The sequence below is a fragment of the Sabethes cyaneus genome, chromosome 2, assembly GCF_943734655.1.
Source record: "Sabethes cyaneus chromosome 2, idSabCyanKW18_F2, whole genome shotgun sequence".
Classification (NCBI taxonomy): Eukaryota; Metazoa; Arthropoda; class Insecta; order Diptera; family Culicidae; genus Sabethes; species Sabethes cyaneus.
The window spans coordinates 140,752,026-140,772,824 of NC_071354.1; the positions used below are offsets into that span (position 1 = coordinate 140,752,026).

The following is a 20,799-nucleotide window of genomic DNA, read 5'->3' on the forward strand; positions in this document are numbered from 1 at the left end:
CTGGCGTCGGTCCTATTCGACTGCTCTATTATTCTTCAGCTGACCGTTTTCTCGCTGAATCTCTTCGAGATCGGAAACCGGCACGCTGTTATCGTTTTTAGGCACTTCTTGATAAGCTTCTTAGTTAAAAGAACGGATTTCACCTGTCGACCACCTCATGTTTGTTTGTGATTAGATCCTCTCTCTCGTCCCTGTCAAATTTAGGTGTGTATCCCTTACGCGTTTGGTTCACCTTTTCGTAAAACTTACGTGTGTCATTAGCCCGGAATAGTTATTCCAGTTCCTTACGATCTCTGTTCTTCTTCTGGCGCTTTTCTCTCTTTAGGATCGTGGTCAACTCATTCCGCGCTCGTCGATATTTGGCCAAATTCTTCGTGGATATGCTTAGGAAGTTTTTCCAAGCTCTTCGTTTTCAGTCAATATCCGCACCCTGTAAGAAGCGTACGTTGGTGATGTTCCAGAAAAACCGGCTCTCGATGAGAATATGTTCGATTTGATTTAATGTTCGTTGGTCAGGTGATCTCAAGGTGGCTCAAGGTGTGGATAACATTGTTGGGAAATAAAGTGCTTCTTATCACCAATCGATCGTGTTGGCGTGCAGGCTATCGGTCTATATATTGCTTCTCTGCCATCCTGGGCTATTATATCCCCGATGACATTCTTGATGTCCCGGGGCGAGCAGCTGCAGACAGGGACGTAAAATATACTGGTTGGTGACAAAAATTTGAAGACATTTACCATTCTTTCTTGCTACCAGTCTTGCGACATGTTACTGGTGCACAAGCACCGAAAAGAAATGCAAGAACAACGAAAACATCTCTTAGTCTACGTGTCATATACTCTTCGATATCGGGGAGAAAATGTCACCAGTCTTAGAGACTTTTTACCTTTGTTATAGTATATAACAAAGGTTTAGAAATTGGTCGAAAAACACGAAACTGATCCGAGGCCCGGAGGGCCGAATCACATATACCAATCGATAGAGCTCGACGAACTGAGCAATGTCTGTGTGTGTGTGTATGTGTGTGTGTGCAGCTCATTTTCTATCGCCTGTTTCTAGGATATGGCTGAACCGATTTATGCGTTATTAGTCTCATTTGAAAGGTATTATTGCCTAGTATATCACTATTGAATTGCTTCGTGGTCCGATGTTTCGTTTAAAAGTTATAAGCAAAAATGTGAAAACTACGTGACTCGGTTTTCTCAGGAACCACACAACCGATTTCAATGATCTTAGTACCAAATGAAAGCTCTTCCTAAATTATAAAAATTTTCGGGAAGTTTTATTGAAAACAAATAAGTAGTTTAAAAGTTATGCTTAAAAACGTGTTTTGACAAGGTAATAATTATCGCCTGTTTCTCAGAGATGGCCAAGCCGATTTATGCGCTATTAGTCTCATTTGAAAGGTAATATAGCCGGATAGATCACTATTGAATGGTTTTTTGGTTGGACTTTTAGTTTGAAAGTTATGAGCAATTGAAGTTACACGTTAAAATTTACAATACTTTATAGCGATTTTAACCAAGATAATTTATCTAGTTTCAATTGTTTTAGTATTAAACGAGAGGTCTTAACACTGCAAATGTATTTACCAAATTTCATAAGGATTGGTTCTACTGGTCAAAAGATATTTAAAAATGATTGATGAAATTTATTCAAGAAAACCTTAATGACCAAACCTTTAATTGGACTAAACCTTTAAAACAGAATAATATAGTAAAAATGTGTAATTTTTCAACGGATGTTTCTTTGCAGCAGTTAATTAATAAAATATAGCACATTTTCTTACACTTTTAGGGTGACCGTGAATCCACCTAATAGGGTGACACAAATTTTTGTTTTTTACATGCGTCCAAAAAAATAGCGTCTTCACAAAAATTCTAGAACACTAAAATAAGCAACTTTGCTGCATATAGTAACTATCTATCTCTTACTGGTTGCGAAATTTAATGATTTGGTTGAAGAAACCACTTTAAAATCAAGCAAAGCAAAGCAATGGGTGTAAACGTCCTTCAGAACTTTAACCGGAAAGCATTCAGATTCACAACATGCACGAAGCATTACGACTAAACTGAGGGATCTCATGTCATCAAAAAATTTTCTCATAGGTCCACCATCTTTCAAATCATCATTTCAAATCAATCTCGAAAAGCCACCCTTCTTTATCGACAGACTGCGCAGCCGGTTATTAGAGTACAGGAAAATTACGGGGCTAGGGCAAAGATCCTATTATCTCTGTAGCGACACCGATCAGTCGAGATTCGAACATACAATGACTGGCTTGTTAGGCTAGCATTGTACCCCGAAGCTAACAGCCACTTTAAAATCAGTTCTGCTCAAAAATTCTGTACACGATGTTTTCATTGCTTTCCTATATTCTATAAAGTAATAAAATACACTCTGAAAATTGTTTATCGCTAGGATGCATATGGATGATAACTAGCACAGCGTTAACAAACAGTTGAATTAAATTCCGAAGACGTGTCGAATTCTTTATAATCATTTCCAGCCCAAAACGCTAAAAAAAGCCAGTTTTTACTCGACTATTTTCGATTGGAATTGGAATTTGAATGTGAAAATAGTTTCTTTCTAAACCTAATATGTGACGAGCAGCATTCCAAAAGGTCCAATGTGCAAATGAGAGATTCTCTTTGCGACTCGTCTCTTACGGTTATTACGGCGGCATAAATGCACTTGAATGCATCTATTTTGTATGAAACGGTTACTGGTGTTATTGGAAAGCTTATCCTTTAGAATAATTGGGTTGAAATGTATTTATGCCGCCGTAATCAGCATAAGAGAAGAAACGCAAAGAGAATCTCTCATTTGCACATTGGACCTTTTGACATGTTGGTCGAGATTTCCAGGTTTATCTGTAAGTAAAAAATAAAAAGGTTTGACAAAACGGGGCTTTTTTCAAAAAGGAGGTACTACCACTAATCGTACAACTAATGAGGTATCAATCGGCACCAAATTTAAGATTTTTGCTTTCTGACCTAAAATGAACAATCTGACAAAACTTGGTTCAAATCCGTGAAAGTCGATTACACGGTTATCGGATACTTTGCATGTGTTGACTCCAATAGACAATTTTGAGATTTCACATCTGAATAACTTGAGAACGGCTGGGCCTAAGAAACAGTTTATATAAGAATTTAGTTCAAAGTGATGCGTATATAATTTGACTCTGTCAGATTTATGAAAATTTCAAATTCAAATACAAATCAAAAATAATATTTTAACTGAAAATCCTATGTCAAATGACATATAAGATGGTATAACAAAGGTTCCTTTCAGCACTAGGTGGATTAAATCGGGTTTTTGTATTCTCTTTTGCTGTTGCGCACGTAAACCAAACATACAGCTTTCCCCCAAACAACACGGTTTTAATAAGAAGGTTCCCAATACACCTTACTCTCTATCACTGCTCTATACTATTCCAACTACAACTGTAAGCAAAAAGCGAGAAATGCATGTCATTTCTACACGACATTTTGTATGAATGGTCGGCTGACATACGAAAATGTTTGCTTATTATTATGTACGTATTCGGGCTAGTCTCGACACGTGTAAGAGATAGGCACTGTCGATACAGAAACAGTACAGAACGATGGTATTGGTTAGAGTCTGACATGGCATTACATGCTGGTAAATGTAAATGTTAAGAGAGAAAAAAACCGTTTCGATCCCTGGCTGCAGTACGTTGCGTCCAGCTGCGCAGAAAACGCTTCTTTTAACGTAGAACTACGTTTTTGTTTTCTATATTGAGCAATTCCAGCTCAACTAGCAAAACGATTTGACTCGATTATTTATCATTGGAATGAAATTTTCCTAACGTGTTGAATACCAAGCAAGAACTCATTTTCCACTAAACTTGAATTTTTCGTCAAGAGCAACTTTTCAAAATGAGATTACTTTTTTTCAAAACATCATATTTTGAAAACTACTTACTTGATCAAATTGGCGTCAAAGGAGAAATTAAATGTATTTTTAGAAAAAAAACTGATTTAGAAAAACACTGAAAGAAAAAACTTTTCAAAACCATGATAAAAGTTATAAAATGTTAATTATCTCAAAACCATCTCCTCCGATTTGCATATTTTTTTTGAAGATAGCTTAATTTATGTCCTAAAATCTGGTGAGGTGCTATCGATGGACACGATTTCGGATTTCGAAATTTAACAAGTTTTTCAAAAGTATCAAAATTCTGCAGTTTTTAGTAGAATTCAAACAAAATCAAATTCAACGCATTATTTTGAACAAATTTTCACTTCCAAACTTTTTTCTTAAGCCTAGCTGTTCTCATATATATATATATGGGTCTAAATTTTTCTGAAAATGAATAAGGATACAAAATAAAACTGAACAAAATCGGATCGCTTTTATTTTTAATAGATCCTTTTTTTTATAAAACTGCTAAGTAAGTGCAAGTAAGCTGCGATTGATTTGAGTAAGTACAAGTTAAAATAAGTTGTAAGTGGAAATATTTTTCTTTAATATATAAGATAGCCTGTTTAAGGTCTAGTGTATAAGTTTTTGGTAATATAGCATTGACCCGATTTTGTCACCCCCATGAGTGACAAAATCGGTATTTTTTCAATTTTTATTTTTTTGCAGATAACTTAGAACAAACATGGGTATGTTGCTGCTTCATCGTAATTACCTATTACTGTCCTATCCAACACAAATTATTAAAAATATCAGCGATTTTTATGACACACAATGCAAAATTAGTTATTCCCTAATATTTTAGTTTGTTGACTATCATACGCGATCAATCAAAGTGAGCTGAGATATATTTAAATGCCATTTTTCATTAAAGGGACATAAACGACCAAATATTTTGAAAAAATCATTATTTTTTTATTTTAGATTTTTATTCTGCAGTCTTTTCCGCTTATTTTGATACTAAATTTGTAATGATCCGACCTCGGAAAGCGGCCGAAAAACGATCATACACATAAGCATTCCAGTGCGGCGTGGAACAACTTCGGCGAAATAAAACGCCGCTCCTGGAAAACCACGATTTTCAAACTTTATGTACCTTTTTCTCAGAAACTACACAACGTATTGGAACAAACTTTTTTTGTTTTGTTGGTAGTAGCTTGGCAAAGACTTCTATAATTTTTGAGTTTCGTAAAAAAAACACAGCTTGAGAAAAACGAAAAAGAAGAAAAATAGACACCTGGAAAAATAAAATTTTGTCTACTTTTTCTTTTAGGTGAGGTGGGGGGGGGGGGGGAGTTATTGGTAGCTACACCCAACAAGTTGTCGTTGTGACTTCTACCTTTTTTCCAATGCTGGAAGGTGCATGGGTCGAACCAAGCTATAATCTGAGATTATAATCGGATTCGAACCCACAACACCCGCCAGGGCATGTGGCTCGCTGGTACTTGTACCTTTGAACAAAGGCAACGCAGCTTCCTCCTGTAGTACTAGTACTAAAATACACAGCCCATCCCTCCTTTTACTCTCTGAGAATCCAATTTATGCTACGCTACTGCACACTATACATCATAAAAGCAATAACATATGAAATCTGAGCAGAAAAGCAGTTCATTTTGACAAATCAAAAGCGTGACAAAATCGGATTAAAAACGTGACAAAATCGGGGGGTGACAAAATCGGGGAGTGACAAAATCGGGTTACCACTGTATTGAACTACGAATAATTTCTTGTAATGCAGAATGGCATTTGATTCATTTCAATAAAGTATTCTTAAATATTTTTTTAAAAAATTTTAAAATTTTATGTTAAATAACTTTTGACCGGTTAAACCAATTCCAGTGAAATTTTACAGATATATTCACAGTGTTATAACCTCGCACTTGATGCTAAAATAATTGAAAGTAGATCAATTATCTTGGTTAAAATCGTTATAAATTATTGTAAATTTCAATATGTTGTACACGCATGCTCATAACTTTCAAATTACACGTCTAATCAAACAACAATTCAGCAGATATCTATGTGGTTATATTACCTTTGAAATAAAATTAAGAGCGTATAAATCGGTTGAGCCATCTTTGGGAAACAGGCGATCATTTTTACCTAGTCAATACAGGGTTTTTAAGTATAGCTTTTAAATAAAATTTTGATGAAAAAGAAGTTTTCAATAAAGTTTCCTAAAATACTGTATGATAGCAACAGCTTTTATTTGGTACCAATGTCGTTAAAATCGGTTGTGTGGTTGCGGAGAAAATCGTGTCACGAAATTTCAACATTTTTGCTTATAACTTTTAAACGAAATGAAACGAAAGACCACAAAACAATTCAATAGTGATATGCTATCAAAAATTATTCATCCTATTATGCCAGATTTACATAGTTTAGTTATCAAACAGCTGGTAAAATAGACCACAATATATGCATTCCTATGCAATAGTTCTGAGAATCTTAATCGGATTGCATTTTTCTTCTCTGATTTTTTTTATCATCCATTCCTACTCAGCTACTTAAAATAAAGTGTGCAAAACATGACATCGAGTGTTTATTTACAATATATCTCCTACTTTCGCTGTCTGGATGCAGTTTTACTATTTTATCAGCGAAAGTTGCGAACACAGTCATCAAACTAAGCCGTGGTTTGTTCGGAAACTCCCTCGACAACAAAACCCTGTTTTACAAATTGTACTTTGGTGAATCACTTCCCTTTTCGGTGGCTTATCAAGTAGCCGTACTACGTTAACGTTAAAATTCTATATCCATTCTTTGGAGGCTGCTTCTCTGTTAAGGGTTACAGCAACAGAGATTTAATATTTTCTCAGTTCATATAAATACCTGTCTGGCACGAGTGCTAGCGTTTAGTTCGTTCTCATAACCCCATTAGGCTGCACAGGTGCTTGCCCGCCTCCGAAGCGTTGAGTTGTGGAGAAGCAGTGCGGCGTCGTGTGAAGCGTGGTTCGCGGTTCAGTGAATTCGGATGCGTTCGCATGTGCCATCCGATCAATCCAATCTATTCGATAAGTTCACGTTGACGCTGGAAACACCGTTGTGAGTTGTGCATGTTGATTGTTTGGAGGACATGCAACATATTCAAACACATACCGACAACTGCGAATAAGTCCGGTGCGAGAGTTTGTATGATTAGTGGCAATCCATAATTTTGTGATCGAGCCACCTGATTAAAGAATATAAAAAACGTGCGAGAACTGCGTGAAAACATTTGGAAAAGTGCAAGTGTGTGAATAGTGGGAAGTAATGGTTGCGTTAAAATGGAATCTGCGCGAGAGAAGATTGATTACTTCTCGGTCAACCTGTGCTAAGGTCGTTTGGAGCTATTGCCATACAATGTAGGTAACAAGTGCGGGTTACATTGAATAACATTGAGCTTATGCGTATGCCACTGTATATTAAGTGTGTTGTATGGGATTGGTGTTCGAATTTTTAATTTTTAATAAAGCATTACTGATATGTTGATCGCATCATTCCTGTATATGGACTAACGTATATGGAATATAGTAATTCCTGATAGGATGTTTATTATCCTAGTTGTCCAACTTACTTTATAGTGAAACTTACACTTTACATTTGAATTGTAAATATTTTGTAATATTTTCCTAGGAAATGAAAAAAAAAAAACAATTAAAATATTGCTGAACAGAAATAGATATGTATTTCCAAAACAAAACGATAGACATTACTATATATTGTAAGTTATATATAAACTCAAAATAAAAATTGATAGATGGAGCCTCTTAGTGTTGTGATCTGGATATGAGTAATAATATGTGAATAAATTGTATTTTCAATCTATAATTATTATTAAAAAATTATTAGAACTTGTTTATGGTCCGAGAAATTGTATAATATGTTACCGGATTTCTTCAAGTGTTTCTATTTTTAATGTCACCAAATACAGTTGGAAAATCTGGAGTGGTTGACACTTTTGAAGCTGTTTATGGTGGTATTTTCTGAAGCTGTTTTTGTTATTATTTGCAACCCATATTTTTGGTATTTTATGTTTTGATTTTTTTTTGTATTTATAGTTTTATAATATTCTGACCTCATTTGTAATGTTTTATCATAAAACCATCATTATCAACCATCTTAAAATGATATTGTTTAGGGTAATTGTAGGTATTAGAAACAATTCTCAAATTATCCTTGAACATAAGATAAGCTTTGAGACGCTAACCATAAAGAGCCTATGTACATTCGGTTATTTCCTTAGCAAGATAACGATACATACGTTACGACAGTAATGGCTGAGCTGTAATTGTAACATTCGCCGTAGTATTGAGCTGAGTCCGCTGAGTCTGGTTATCCCGCGTGTCAATGCGTCGACGCAACGTAACTGATTAGTGATAATGTACCTGTCTGAGTCTGGTTTCTTGATCATGTGCTTATGGGAAACCTTGCTATTGGCGATTCTCCTCATTTGATGTTGATGACTGCAACGGCTGCTCGGTGGAGTGTATAGAAGTCGGTATCGTGTAGAGCATATATCGCATCGGTAGATTATTATTGGTAGATACCTGGTTTTGTCAGTGAGAAAGATAGCCGCTGTGCTTAATCGCTTCATTAGTAGTTGGTCCATTTCCTATAAACACCTTGAAATCATGTTCATTTGCAAGTAGGTCGCAGATTAAATTAAGTTGTTTATTGCGATTTGCAGACCACGTAAACTGTAGCCATAAAGTTTTTACTGCTGGTAATGTAAATAATCCTGCCCACCACAGGTAGGAAGTGGTCTATTGATCTAATCGTGTATAATATGAATTGACAAGTAATTAAAATCTCACTTCAGTGATAGATTTATGATTCTGCTACATTCTTTCAGTTCACTTCTATACTGAATTAGCCCAAAGTAAATATTTCGTGAGAAAAATAGAAATTCAAACAATGGAATTTCCGAAAAACGTCCAAAAAAATTTTTCTTCGGTTTTGTCACCTGACATTTGCAGTAATAGGTTTTGATTGGTTTCCTTTGAACCTTACAATTAGTTTTCGGTTAGTCAAATATGATTCAAGCCACTTGAGGAGTTTGGGTTGGATTCCCGTCTTTTGCAATACCTAACCTTAGACAGTTTATGAAGAAAATGGGAAATTATTGACAGTTGAAAGCTATTTAGCTATTTGAAATTGAGTATTCTTCATTTGACAAAAAAAGCGAATTGAAATAAAATAAGACAATTGTTAAAATATTGTCTTTCAGTTGGCATCGAGGTATGTTTTATGATCGAATCTCGGCTGGGGGAAACTGTTTCCGGGAATTTAATAATGTTTCTAACTATTATGACTATAATGTTACTCGGACCACTTTTAAACATAGAATAAGTAGTTACTAAGAACTGTCTCTACGAAATATTCGAAGACTAGTAAATATAAATATATATAAACTTACCCTGCATGCTTTTCAAAATCGCTCTTGAGCAGGCTTCATTCTCGGTTTTTTGCTCAATAGATGCTCATTTGACTACAGCGCCTCAACTAAACAGAATTCGAAAAAGTAGTGTAAGGGGCGATTGTAGAGCTAAGTTTTATCTACATTATTGTTGAAGAAAGTATAGTTCTATCTTTTGTATTTGCGGCGCTATGGGGCTGTTACTCCGTTGGTAGCAAAAAGAGCGCTCATTTGGTTACCAACGGGGTAGCAATCGCATAGCGCCGTAAATACAAAAAATAAAACCATACTTTCTTCAACAATAATGTAGATAATAATAAGCTCTACAATCGCCCTTTACACTACTTTTTCGAATTCTGTTTAGTTTAAGCGCTATAGTCAATTGAGCATCTACTGAGCAAAAAACCGAGAATGAAGCAGATATCGAAACAAGAAGTTTGGTTTTCAGTAAATGTAGCAAATTTCTTGGCAATGCAGACTACACGCTTTGATATTAAAGCCAGAAACTTTGCCACGGCAGAGGCAACTGCGAATATACGTGTTATTGAAATAAAACGTAACCATACGTTTTATTCGTTTATAACGAATACGAAGCTCATATCGATAACACACGATTTTTTATAAGTTGTACTTTTGTTATTGCATTTAAATTGTAAAAAGTTGCATAAATAACAATTCAGTTTCACAATACTATTATTGTGTACTACTGGCACTTGAAATATAACGTTTAAGTACGATATTTTTAGTGATCAAAATTAACGATATTTTCGATACAAGGGCGATATTTTTCGAAATCTATCGAAGCAACACGATCCCGCGAACACAACGCATAGTTGCAGTGAGTCGGGTAACACAGTAGACTGACAGCGAGGCTAGGGGATTGGGCTTAAAATAAATGCGTCGAAGACCGAATACACATATGATAGAGGTTCAAACGAGACCAAGGTGCGCTTTTCCCAGACGGTTATTGTTGACAGCGACGAACTAGAAGTGGTACATGAGTTCGTATACAGCAAAGATTCGCTAATTGGTGGTTTGTTAATTGCGCAGTTCGTTAGTAGGGCGTTCGCTAGTTGGGCTGAAATGTCAAAATTTACTGTCATAATGAATCATTTGAGAGGTCTAGAATAGCGATTCAAGATCATTTTTAATGTTGCTCATGGCATAATCCGCTGGACTCGACGTCACGGATTTCGTCTAACTTTTTGGCTAGAGATGATTCGGTACATTTACGCTTCGTCGCATCATTGTCGAGTGACGATTTGCAATTGAAGATGATGTTGTCGGGTCCTGTTTCTCATAATATTAGTTGGAGCAATTGACAGGAGACCAAATCGAGCCATTCGGCCATTCGTGATTCGGCCATTTGTGTTTCGGTCATTCGTACCAGCCCCCTCCACAGAATAATCTAGAGGGACAGGGGGCGGCCCAGTTCAGTTTTTTATCGAGAACTATTCCTAGGCGTTTGACTTCAAGCTCAGTCTGACACCATTCAGTATAGGAGAAAAATAATAGTATGTTTCCTGCGCCTAGTGATTGGTATAAAGACTGTTTTGGTGGGGTCTACATTAAGTCGCTCTTGCGAGCACCACAACATGATGGTGTTAAGAGCTCCTTGCAAGCGTCTTGACAATACTGCGTTAAACTTTCCTCTGGCGATAAGACTACGTCGTCGGCGTAAGCAATGGGCGCATAATCAAGCTGTGATAGCTTGTCAAGGAGTGCGTCGGTCACCACTGACCAGAGCAGGGGGAAAGAACTCCTCCCTGTGGACATCCTTTGATCACCGAAATTGTGACTGACGTATCTCCCAATGATGCTGTAATTTCTCTGCTCGAGAGCATTGCTTGAATCCAGCTCATTAGAGTGTAGTCGATTCCCTTTTGACAGAGAGCCGTATTAATTAACGCGAAGGACGTGTTATCGAAAGCGCCTTCAATATCAAGAAAAGCACAAAGTGCCGTCTCTTGATATTTGAGCGATTTCTCAATTAACGTCACTAAGCAGTGCAGTGCGGTTTCCGTAGATTTACCTACAGAGACTGTAGATTACAGAGGCGACTTGGCACTCAAAAACCGCTAAATTTTGAATTAAAATGGGGAGTACCATCAGAAATAAAGGTAACTATTCGTTTTGATTCGTAATTTAGCGATTTTTGAGTGCCAAGGTAATGATTAATACCGCAATAAACCCTTTATAAAATTCAAGTAAAACCAAGTGGCTTTAGAATTGTTACTTGGGTAGTCGCCTCTGTAATCTACAGTCTCTGTAGATTTATCGTATTGGTATGCATGTTGATTTGTTGATGATTGCTCCTAGTTGGCTTCGAGGTATGACGCTGGCCTAATAAGCCACTCGTCGAGTCGTCGTTTGTTCGAATCTCGACTGGGAGAGGCCGTTAGAGTCAAGAGGATCGTAGCAATTGGCCCTGCAGTTGTCCTGCACTCTAACAGCTGGCTGCGAAGTCTGTCGTATAAAAAACAAAAGGTCAAGTTTCGATAACGGAATGTAACACCTAGGCTTTGCTTTGCTTTGCTATGCATGTTGATTTACATGTAACGGAGAGTTTTTTTAAGAACTCATTGCGGATATAGCTATTCGTGATTTTCTCTATCGGCTTAAGAAGCATTGAAGTCAGATTTATCGGTCTGAAAGCCGAAGGCATAGTTTTGCATCACTATTCGGTCAAATGCAACAAGTGCACGTATGTGTTCTGTAAGCAAAGTCGCAAGTCCGTAGAGGACTACGGCGCATGCTCCTTGATCAAAGCGCCTTGTGGAAAAAAGTAAGCCCGATATCCAGCGTGAAAGCTTCGTTGAATCTCTTTACTCGTGTTATTGTCGGCGGTGATCATAGATCTTAAACCACTTCAATTTCATTGCCAATTGTCACCTCTAACAAATTTTCTCTGTCCGTAGGAGACGAACGTTGTCTCCTCTGACGTTACTACTTATTATATATTTGGTTTTCGAATTATTGATTTTTACCATAATCTACCAAGCTTCTGTTTCTAATTTGTAGTAATAATGCCGAAATAGTCGGAAAATTCTAAGGTTACCCTTGTTGAAAGTGACAGTTATTTCCAAGCTTGTTTCATATATTATACCGTCAAGGGTGATGTTAGATAATATACAGATTCGAGAGTATCCTCGAAATGCTTACGTAGTACATCAGTCACTCCAGAGTAATTTTGATCCACTTTATCAGTAAGTCCGAAAATCCGTACTCGTCCATTACCTGGCATAGCTGTACCCGACCGACTGCATCATATGCTGCCTTGAAATCGTCAAAAGGATGATGGATTTTTCGGAAAACTGATTCGTAATAGTGCAGCCCTCTATTAAAGCAGCCTGTTAGTGCTTTACGAATTCTCTTACTATACGGAATAGACAATGTAGTAAGATTTGGGAGTTTACAGGCAGTGTTAATCATCGTTATACCCGGTAAGTTACAGATGATCGTCCTTTTCAACGTCCAAGATGGCTCTAACAGGTCGAAAGTGATTTGCGACATCTAAGACGACTGCGTTTCGGCGACGAGTAGTCCATGATTGAGTTCAATGGGGACGACCGCTTGAAACAGCACGAGCCACCCCGGCACTAGACTGCTGGCGATGACGACGTCCTTTTCGTAGCTCGAACACCGTACTGGTAAAACCGGACCTTACTGCCCAGGATGTTCCACGGATTGACGATATGATAGAAGTTCATTTCTTAATTCTTTCGATTGCATTTGCTTTCAAAATATTCTACCGGTCACATTCTACCTTTTTTACCATGTGTGGACTCATTACTGCGACCAGTATAGTTGATCTATTGTAATATCACCTGGGTGTTTGCTATATGACCCGCACTGCATTTCTTTTAGCTATAGGGTAATTGATCTTGAATGGACCTATTTAGCGCTTTTTAACACCACCACTCGCACTCCTGCTCAATTTACTCGTCATTTATAAATAATATGTGGTGATGTTACTATTTGTTGGAAAGTACCACCTTTTTTCTACATTATCAGTACTTTAAAAATGTATAATTGATGAAACTTTTATTAAATATATCGTTTTTTGCCAAAGCCTTTTTTTGATCTTGAATGGACCCAACATGATCTTGAATTGGACCTATTTTTGATTTTGAAATGGACCTAAATTAGGATTGTCATAGTTTCTTCCATGTAAATGAACAAAATAATAACAAAGATTTTTTTTTTTAATAGTACAACTATACTTCTGTTATTTATTAATAGGACACAAGGTTGAACAGCTTTTACCTTTCTTATACTCTGTTAGAAAGGTATGAAAGTCGGTTGAAAAATTTGAAATCGGTCACAGTCACCGAGGATCTTGTTTTTATGTCAGCCCAACAATTGAACAATGTTTCAGTGACTTGATATGCGTTGTGTATGTATCTGTGTGTGACATTTGTATATTGGGAATTTATTAGTACCTGTTGCTCAGATATGATTGAAACGATTTCCACGTCATAAGAAAATTATGTCGCCTATTAGTTTCAAAAATTTAACCCATTCATTAAAAATATGTAATATAACTTGTATTAAACGTAGTTTATCAAGTACAGTGCGGTTCGAGCTTTTATTTAGTGAATACATATTTCGAAAGGTCAGACTTTTACTGACGTAGGACTACGTCTTACTGCAAAGCATCTAAAGGTTTGCGACAGCCCCTGTCGAACATTTTGAATATAAAACCGTTGCAATCGTGAAAAATTCGTTAATTAGTGGTAATTATTCAATTTTTGACACATTTATATGCAATTTTTTCAGTTGAAAAATGGTCTAGATTTTGCCACGGTTTCGATTTTGGCAACATAGGCGACACGCATTTGTTGTCAAATTCGAAATCATACTGTAAAAAAATTAGACTTGGTAATTCTACTAGGTTTAAAGGTAAGCTTAGATACTAGGTTTTAATTTTAAAGGATAGTCGATGAAGAACTGTACCAGATAGAAAATAGAAAGTTTCAAAAATGAATATTTTAGATCTCAGAGTCACTCAATTTCGGTGGACAAGGAGGTATTAATTTTGTCACAAGTCAGAGGGGAGAGGTGCTTAAAGAAAACTTTACATCCCCCAAGAAAAAAATCAGAGGGGTTGTGTATAAGATACGACCACGGATGACGTATTACAACGTTAGTCCGGTTGCATTGTCCGGTTGAATTTTATTGGCCTTAGGGTTTTCGGTCAGCGCGCTAAAGGTGTTTTGAAGCTTTGGTATATGCTTGATTAACGTGTTTAAACTATTTCTCATCTGAGTTTTGTCAAAACTTAAACTTATATGGAAAATACAGGACGTTATTTGTCCATGAAAAAATTTTTGATTCAAACCATTTTTACGATGTTGCCTGTAGATAGTTAAGCAGGGATAACCACTTGAAATAGAGTTTGGAATATTAGCTTCGTAACTCAATTCGAAGTTCTAATATTAGAGTTTCCTATACAATAAAGCTATATATAAATCATCAGAATTGTATTCTCAAATAACTTGTTTCATTCTTCTGTGCATTACTTTTAATGATACAAGAATTGTCCCGTTTAGCATAATTTGGGAATTTTTTTACATAGGGCGAACAAATTGGGAAAATTTTGCTCTACTTATATAGATTACTTATATAGATTATATAGATTACACTTTTGCTTCGTGCTAAAACAAAAAAAAAACGTAAAATCCAATTGAAAAATTTAAGTGTAACTGGTTTTGTGCTAAATGCAAATGAAGCAAAAATAGCTTTTTTTTAAGGGGCATATTACCTTTTACACCATATTTTTTGCCTAATTTCAAATAATTTTTTCTCGATAACGCGAAAGGCAAATTGAATCGGGTTTTTTGCATTCGAAACATTGCATTTTATACTAATATTTGCAATTTTGTTTTCATAAGGGAACCTCTTCCCCTTGCCCCTACGGCTCCTTGAAGATAGTCGTTCAAAAAAACCATGAAATGCGGTACCATGGATTGGCGCTGGGGGGCTTATCCGAATTGAAAAATTCCAAAACGACATGAAAGAACATTTAATTATCTCGTGTTTGATCCATCCTTTTTTAGAATCCGAACACATAACAAAATGGCGGACATTGATACATAAAAGTATGGTTTTTAAGCGAAAAAATTGACTTTAAACATTTCTAAAAAATTCAAAAATTACAATATCAAGAAAAGGATGGTTCAAACACTAGATAATTTTGTTGGCTTTCAAACAAAAAAAGAATCATAAGAATTGCTTGAGCCGTTCTTGACATATTTATGGTACCGACTTTCAAAACCTGCTTCGAGAAAAACGACGTTGAAGTTTTTACTCGTTGTTTAATCGCTCCAGACATGCGCGGTACAAATAGCTGTAACTTTGTCAATATTTGGAATTCATGCAAACGACTTCAAACACATATGGTCAAAATGTTAATCTTTCGAAATAATCAATAAAAAAATTTAGATTTTAAAAAACTGAAAAGGTACTATGCCCCCTTAACAGAAGGCAGTTAGTATCCCTCTTATCTTTTGATCCATCTTATCTTTTAATCAATGATGGTTAAAATGTTTGTACAATACTGAGTAAAAATAAGTTTATATTGTTTTAAGCATAAAATGACATATGTTAGCTAACTAATTAGGAAGACTTTTTAGTTTCAAAACTAGAGGCTACAATGTATAAACACTATGAAGAACTACGAAAAAGGATGAGTGATAGTTAGTTATATCAATATAATTAAGTTTTTATTTAGGCTATAAATCAAGCCTACTTTCAATATCCCGTGCTTATAGATTAATTATAAACGGAGATACTATAGTGACAACAAGCAGTTTCAATGAATATACAACGACGAGTTCGTTAGTGGTAGGCAATGATAGCTACCGCCAGTGATGTCTCGGAGCGCAAAACTAGGTCCATTCTAAAATCAATACTAGGTCCATTCAAGATCAAAAAAGGGGGTTAACATTTTTAAGGAATTTGAAGATTTTACTGGTTTTACTGAACTTTTAAATATCTAAATTGAAATTACACATATTTTAGCATCATTTTAAGAGTATTGTTTTATTTCAAACCAGAAGGGTTCCGGGTAGTAACAGTTTGAAAATACTCTATGGTGACTTCCAAAACGCTGAAAAACAGCTACTTTTAAATAAGCGGCAATAAAGTGGTTTTGGTTATAATTTTAATTTAATTTTAGCATATTTACGTTCAGAAATGATTAAAGATAAACATAAAAGCTAAATACAGTACAAAGACTTGATAATTATATCCTAAAATTCTTATTTAAAAATAGGTCCATTCAAGATCAGAATTCGACTAGGTCCATTTCAAAATCATTTGCCTTAATCGCTATTGAATGAGCGATATGCTTATTAAGTTTTATGCGTGCTTGTGTGTATTGGGATTTAACCTTCCTTCAAAGCTTGATCTACTTTACCCACATATTCCTCGCTGCCAGTACTATCCCATATTATAGCCGTCCCTGGCGAGGACTCATTCGTACCTCTGACCAGTACACTTAACTATAAGAGGGACATTTGCACTGTCAAGAGGCGTCAGACGGTAAATATAGAATTCAGCATGAAGGAAGGGTAAATGGAGGGGCCTGAGAATAAACCCATGCTAAAGTCACTTGACATCGAATGGCTTGATTCTACTAAGATTCGAACCCACGACCACTCGTTTGTCAAAGCAGACTCGATAACCTTGCGGCTACGGAGCCTCCTCCCCACATTCTAGCTTACTTGCAAAGCATACTAGCCAATGGCGCTTTTCCTTGGAACATCAGACTTTCAAATTTCTATGGCTGACTGGGGGTTTAATGGGCTCTGATATTGTATCAATAGTAATTCATAGCTATCTAGCAACACTTTATATATCATGTAAGTATTATGAACCGGTTTGTCAATAGTATTTATTGATTTTAAATGGCTTTTAACAATTGTAATTTTAACAATTCATGCATTTGCACCTGTTCGTTTGCATGGTTTACCATGCTATTTAAAAGAACTATTTCAATCCCCATAACAGTCAGTGCATGAATTTCTCAGGCAATCGCAATTTTTTGAATATAGGTATTTAATTATACAATAATTTAGTCACACCTCTTTCCGTATTCGAACTACAGTTTCTGAACCAAACTAGTTTATTTTCTTACTCTGTCAAAATTTTGAAATAACAAAGAATATTTAAGCAAAGAATATTCAAGAACTGAGTCAATTGGTACGTAAGGACTTGTTTTGCGAATCGTAATCGTACTTTTGCAATAAAATTACAACGTTTTTCCGCCGAGAAAGGTAAAATATGATAAGGACATCGATAAATAGAATATTCTAAATTCTACCCGATCAACCTAGGAAAACTTACACCTGGCCGGGATCTGTATTTTGATCGCAAAAACAACTTCGTAAACATGCAACGTGTATGGAAATTACCGCCGCAGTAAAACGTTTGCCTACTAATTGTGTAAGTACTAGGCTGGATTTCCTAACGACAGACAGTCTGCGTAAAAACCGGTGCGGGTGGGGTATAGTTTACTATCGACGCGACGCGACGCGACGCGACGGTAGAAACCGTGAATCGATTATCATTTTGATTTGTCGGCCTCGTTCATAGTGACAAGAATAGGGTTTCAACAAATGGGGCGACCCAATAAATAATAGTTCTCACTTGTGCTCCGATTAGTTGCAAAGTTATTAAGCTGTTGATTTTGTATAAATTAGGGGTGGTGCCAGGGGGTAATGTTTGTAAATTTCATCTGAACTTGTACAACTTGGATATTAATACCATCGGATGTAAAGCAGTTTAACTTGTATTTCAATTATCATTTGCTTTGGTTTCAGATCAGTTTCGATAGTGACGCTGTTGCTGCTGACCGTGGCTTGCGTTGGATCCACTGGTCAGATTACAAGAAGATTTCCAGCTGACTTCCGGTTTGGTGTAGGTTCCTCAGCTTACCAAATCGAGGGAGGATGGAGCGAGGGTGGCAAAGGAGAATCTATTTGGGATCGAATGACACACCGGTACCCAGAAAAGATCGAAGACAGCAGCAACGGAGATGTCAGCTCGGACAGTTACCACCAGGTAGGTTGTGCGTCTAGTTGCATTATAATTATTATTTATGATAGCAGTACAGTTTTAAAAACGTTTTAATCATGGTCATAAACGGCCGTGATATATTGGTGCGCAATCTTATAATTTAAATGATAATTATACCGTTTACAGTGGCGCCGCGATGTCGAGATGGTGCGTGAACTTGGTGTTGATATCTATCGCTTCTCACTGTCGTGGCCTCGTATTTTGCCTAGTGGATTCGTGAATAGCGTTAGCAAAAGTGGAATACGCTACTACAGTGGCTTGATAGATGAATTGCTCAAGTACAATATAACCCCAATGGTGACGTTGTATCACTGGGATTTACCGCAACGACTTCAGGATCTTGGAGGCTGGACTAATCCGGAATTGATTAATTACTTCAAAGATTATGCACGAGTAGCATTTGAACAGTTTGGCGATCGGGTTCAGCTTTGGACCACCTTTAATGAACCATGGCACGTTTGCGAACAAGGTTACGGTATCGATTTCATGGCTCCGGCTATGGATTATCCGGGAATACCCAGCTACCTGTGTGGGCATAATTTACTGAAAGCTCATGCAGAGGTTGTTCACATGTATCGTCGCATTTTCTTTCCAAAGCAACATGGGCAAATTGGAATCACAACAGACATTTCGTGGCCGGAACCAATGAGTAGCAGCGAGGATGATCGAGCTGCTTCAGAGCTTAGCTTACAATTTTACGTAAGTTAATAATGGCTAAAACATTTGAATATACAAATAAATCTAAACATGTTTTTGCAGGTTGGATGGTTCGCTCATCCCATTTTTTCAGAGAGCGGAAACTATCCGCAGGTTATGATTGACCGGGTAGCTGCTTTGAGCAAACAACAGGGTTATGCTCGTTCGCGGCTGCCCAGGTTTTCCCAGGAAGAGATCGACAAGATTCGAGGAACCGCAGATTTCTTCGGAATCAATTCCTACACTTCGGTGCTAGTGCAGAAAAACGATCGGAACAACTCGGCGAAATTTCCAGTGCCTTCATTCAATCACGATATGGGAGTTGTGGAATCCAGTGATCCAACTTGGCCTAAAAGTGGATCTGTTTGGTTACATGTAAGATTTTTTTTTTATTCTATTGCCGAGCTCATAAACTTCGAGGCCAATTGCTACGGTGGCTGCTTACCTGGATTATTCAGACAGTGACTAAAGGAAACATTTGAATTGTTTGATATTTTGTGCATAAATTGGATTATTCGATTGCAAGCTTAGTCCTGTCAAACCTGTTTAGTATTAATCGCGCATTGGCGCTTTATTGCGGAGCTGCAAAACTTTGTTAATAATTACGATCATTAAAACGAACCGAAGCAAAAATAATATTACAGTACACTCCTTCGTATCGTCGCATAAACAACTTTGAGTTGACATTTAAAGTACCTCATGGAGAATCGAGTCAACTTCATATAATTTTTTTTCAATTTTGTTTTACGTTTTACGCCAGGTTGTGCCTTCGGGAATGAACAAGTTATTGAACTGGATTCGAAAGGAGTACAATAATCCACCGGTTTATGTAACGGAAAACGGTGTCAGCGATCGAGGTGGAACCAACGACGAGAAACGAATTGACTATTTTAATTCCTATCTGGAAGCGGTCCTGGACGCCATCGAGGATGGTTGCAATGTACAGATGTACGTTGCTTGGAGTCTAATGGATAGCTACGAGTGGAAAGCAGGATTTACGTAAGGATCTTTCGACAGAATTGGTCTGACACATTATACGAAACTAATGAAATTGTTTTTTTTACAGTGAAAAATTCGGTCTTTATCACGTAGATTTTAGCAGTCCGAATAGAACGCGAACTGCAAAAGCATCAGCCAAAGTATACGCCAATATCGTTCGAACTCACCGCATCGACTGGAGCTACCGCCCAGCGCCGGAAGTGACCATCCATGGTCCGTCTTCGTACCGATCCAACAGTTCTATCAAGGTTCCTGTGATATATTTGCTCATTACGACGCTGGTGATCGTGCTCAAAGTGGTCTATAGCAGTTAGTGCTTGTAGCTGTGAAATCTCAGAGTACCGCTAAAGTATTTAAAAGTCTAGATATTATGTAAATAAACATTTCTAATTATTAAGTTCTGATAGAAGGTTGTATTGACTTTATAATTTTATTATTTAATGTTTGTTTAGATTGAGACAACATGCTGTTAGTGTTTCTAATGAGTTCTAATATGACGCCAATAGACTGAGCTTTGGATTGACAAGGAACTTGATTGACTAAAGTTCTTTTATTCAGCGTCTTACTAGAATCTGAAAATAATGGAATATAATTTAATTATACCTACTAGTTATATTATTATTATTCTTACAGCCTTGATACTGATGAAGCATGCAAGTCGTAGGCGCAATGCGTA

At 36.7% G+C, this 20,799-nt stretch overlaps 1 protein-coding gene across 1 annotated transcript; it reads left to right on the top strand.

Annotated features, from left to right (window-relative positions):
• Positions 1 to 6,865: 6,865 nt before the first annotated feature.
• Positions 6,866 to 20,456, top strand: LOC128738661 (myrosinase 1). Its single transcript, XM_053833969.1, has 6 exons — positions 6,866 to 7,293; positions 18,173 to 18,413; positions 18,555 to 19,127; positions 19,188 to 19,499; positions 19,885 to 20,123; positions 20,191 to 20,456. Exons 1-6 carry the CDS (start codon positions 7,202 to 7,204, stop codon positions 20,435 to 20,437), a joined length of 1,704 nt encoding a protein of 567 aa, XP_053689944.1. The 5' UTR covers positions 6,866 to 7,201; the 3' UTR covers positions 20,438 to 20,456.
• The last annotated feature ends 343 nt before the right edge of the window (positions 20,457 to 20,799 follow it).

What these genes read in the sequence shown, in the direction of transcription:
- LOC128738661 (XM_053833969.1), top strand. Translation starts at nt 7,202, where the DNA reads ATGGTTGCGTTAAAATGGAATCTGCGCGAGAGAAGATTGATTACTTCT. An exon ending in AGCTTAGCTTACAATTTTAC is followed by an intron (nt 19,128 to 19,187) that starts GTAAGTTAATAA and finishes ATGTTTTTGCAG; the next exon opens with GTTGGATGGTTCGCTCATCC. An exon ending in GTGGATCTGTTTGGTTACAT is followed by an intron (nt 19,500 to 19,884) that starts GTAAGATTTTTT and finishes GTTTTACGCCAG; the next exon opens with GTTGTGCCTTCGGGAATGAA.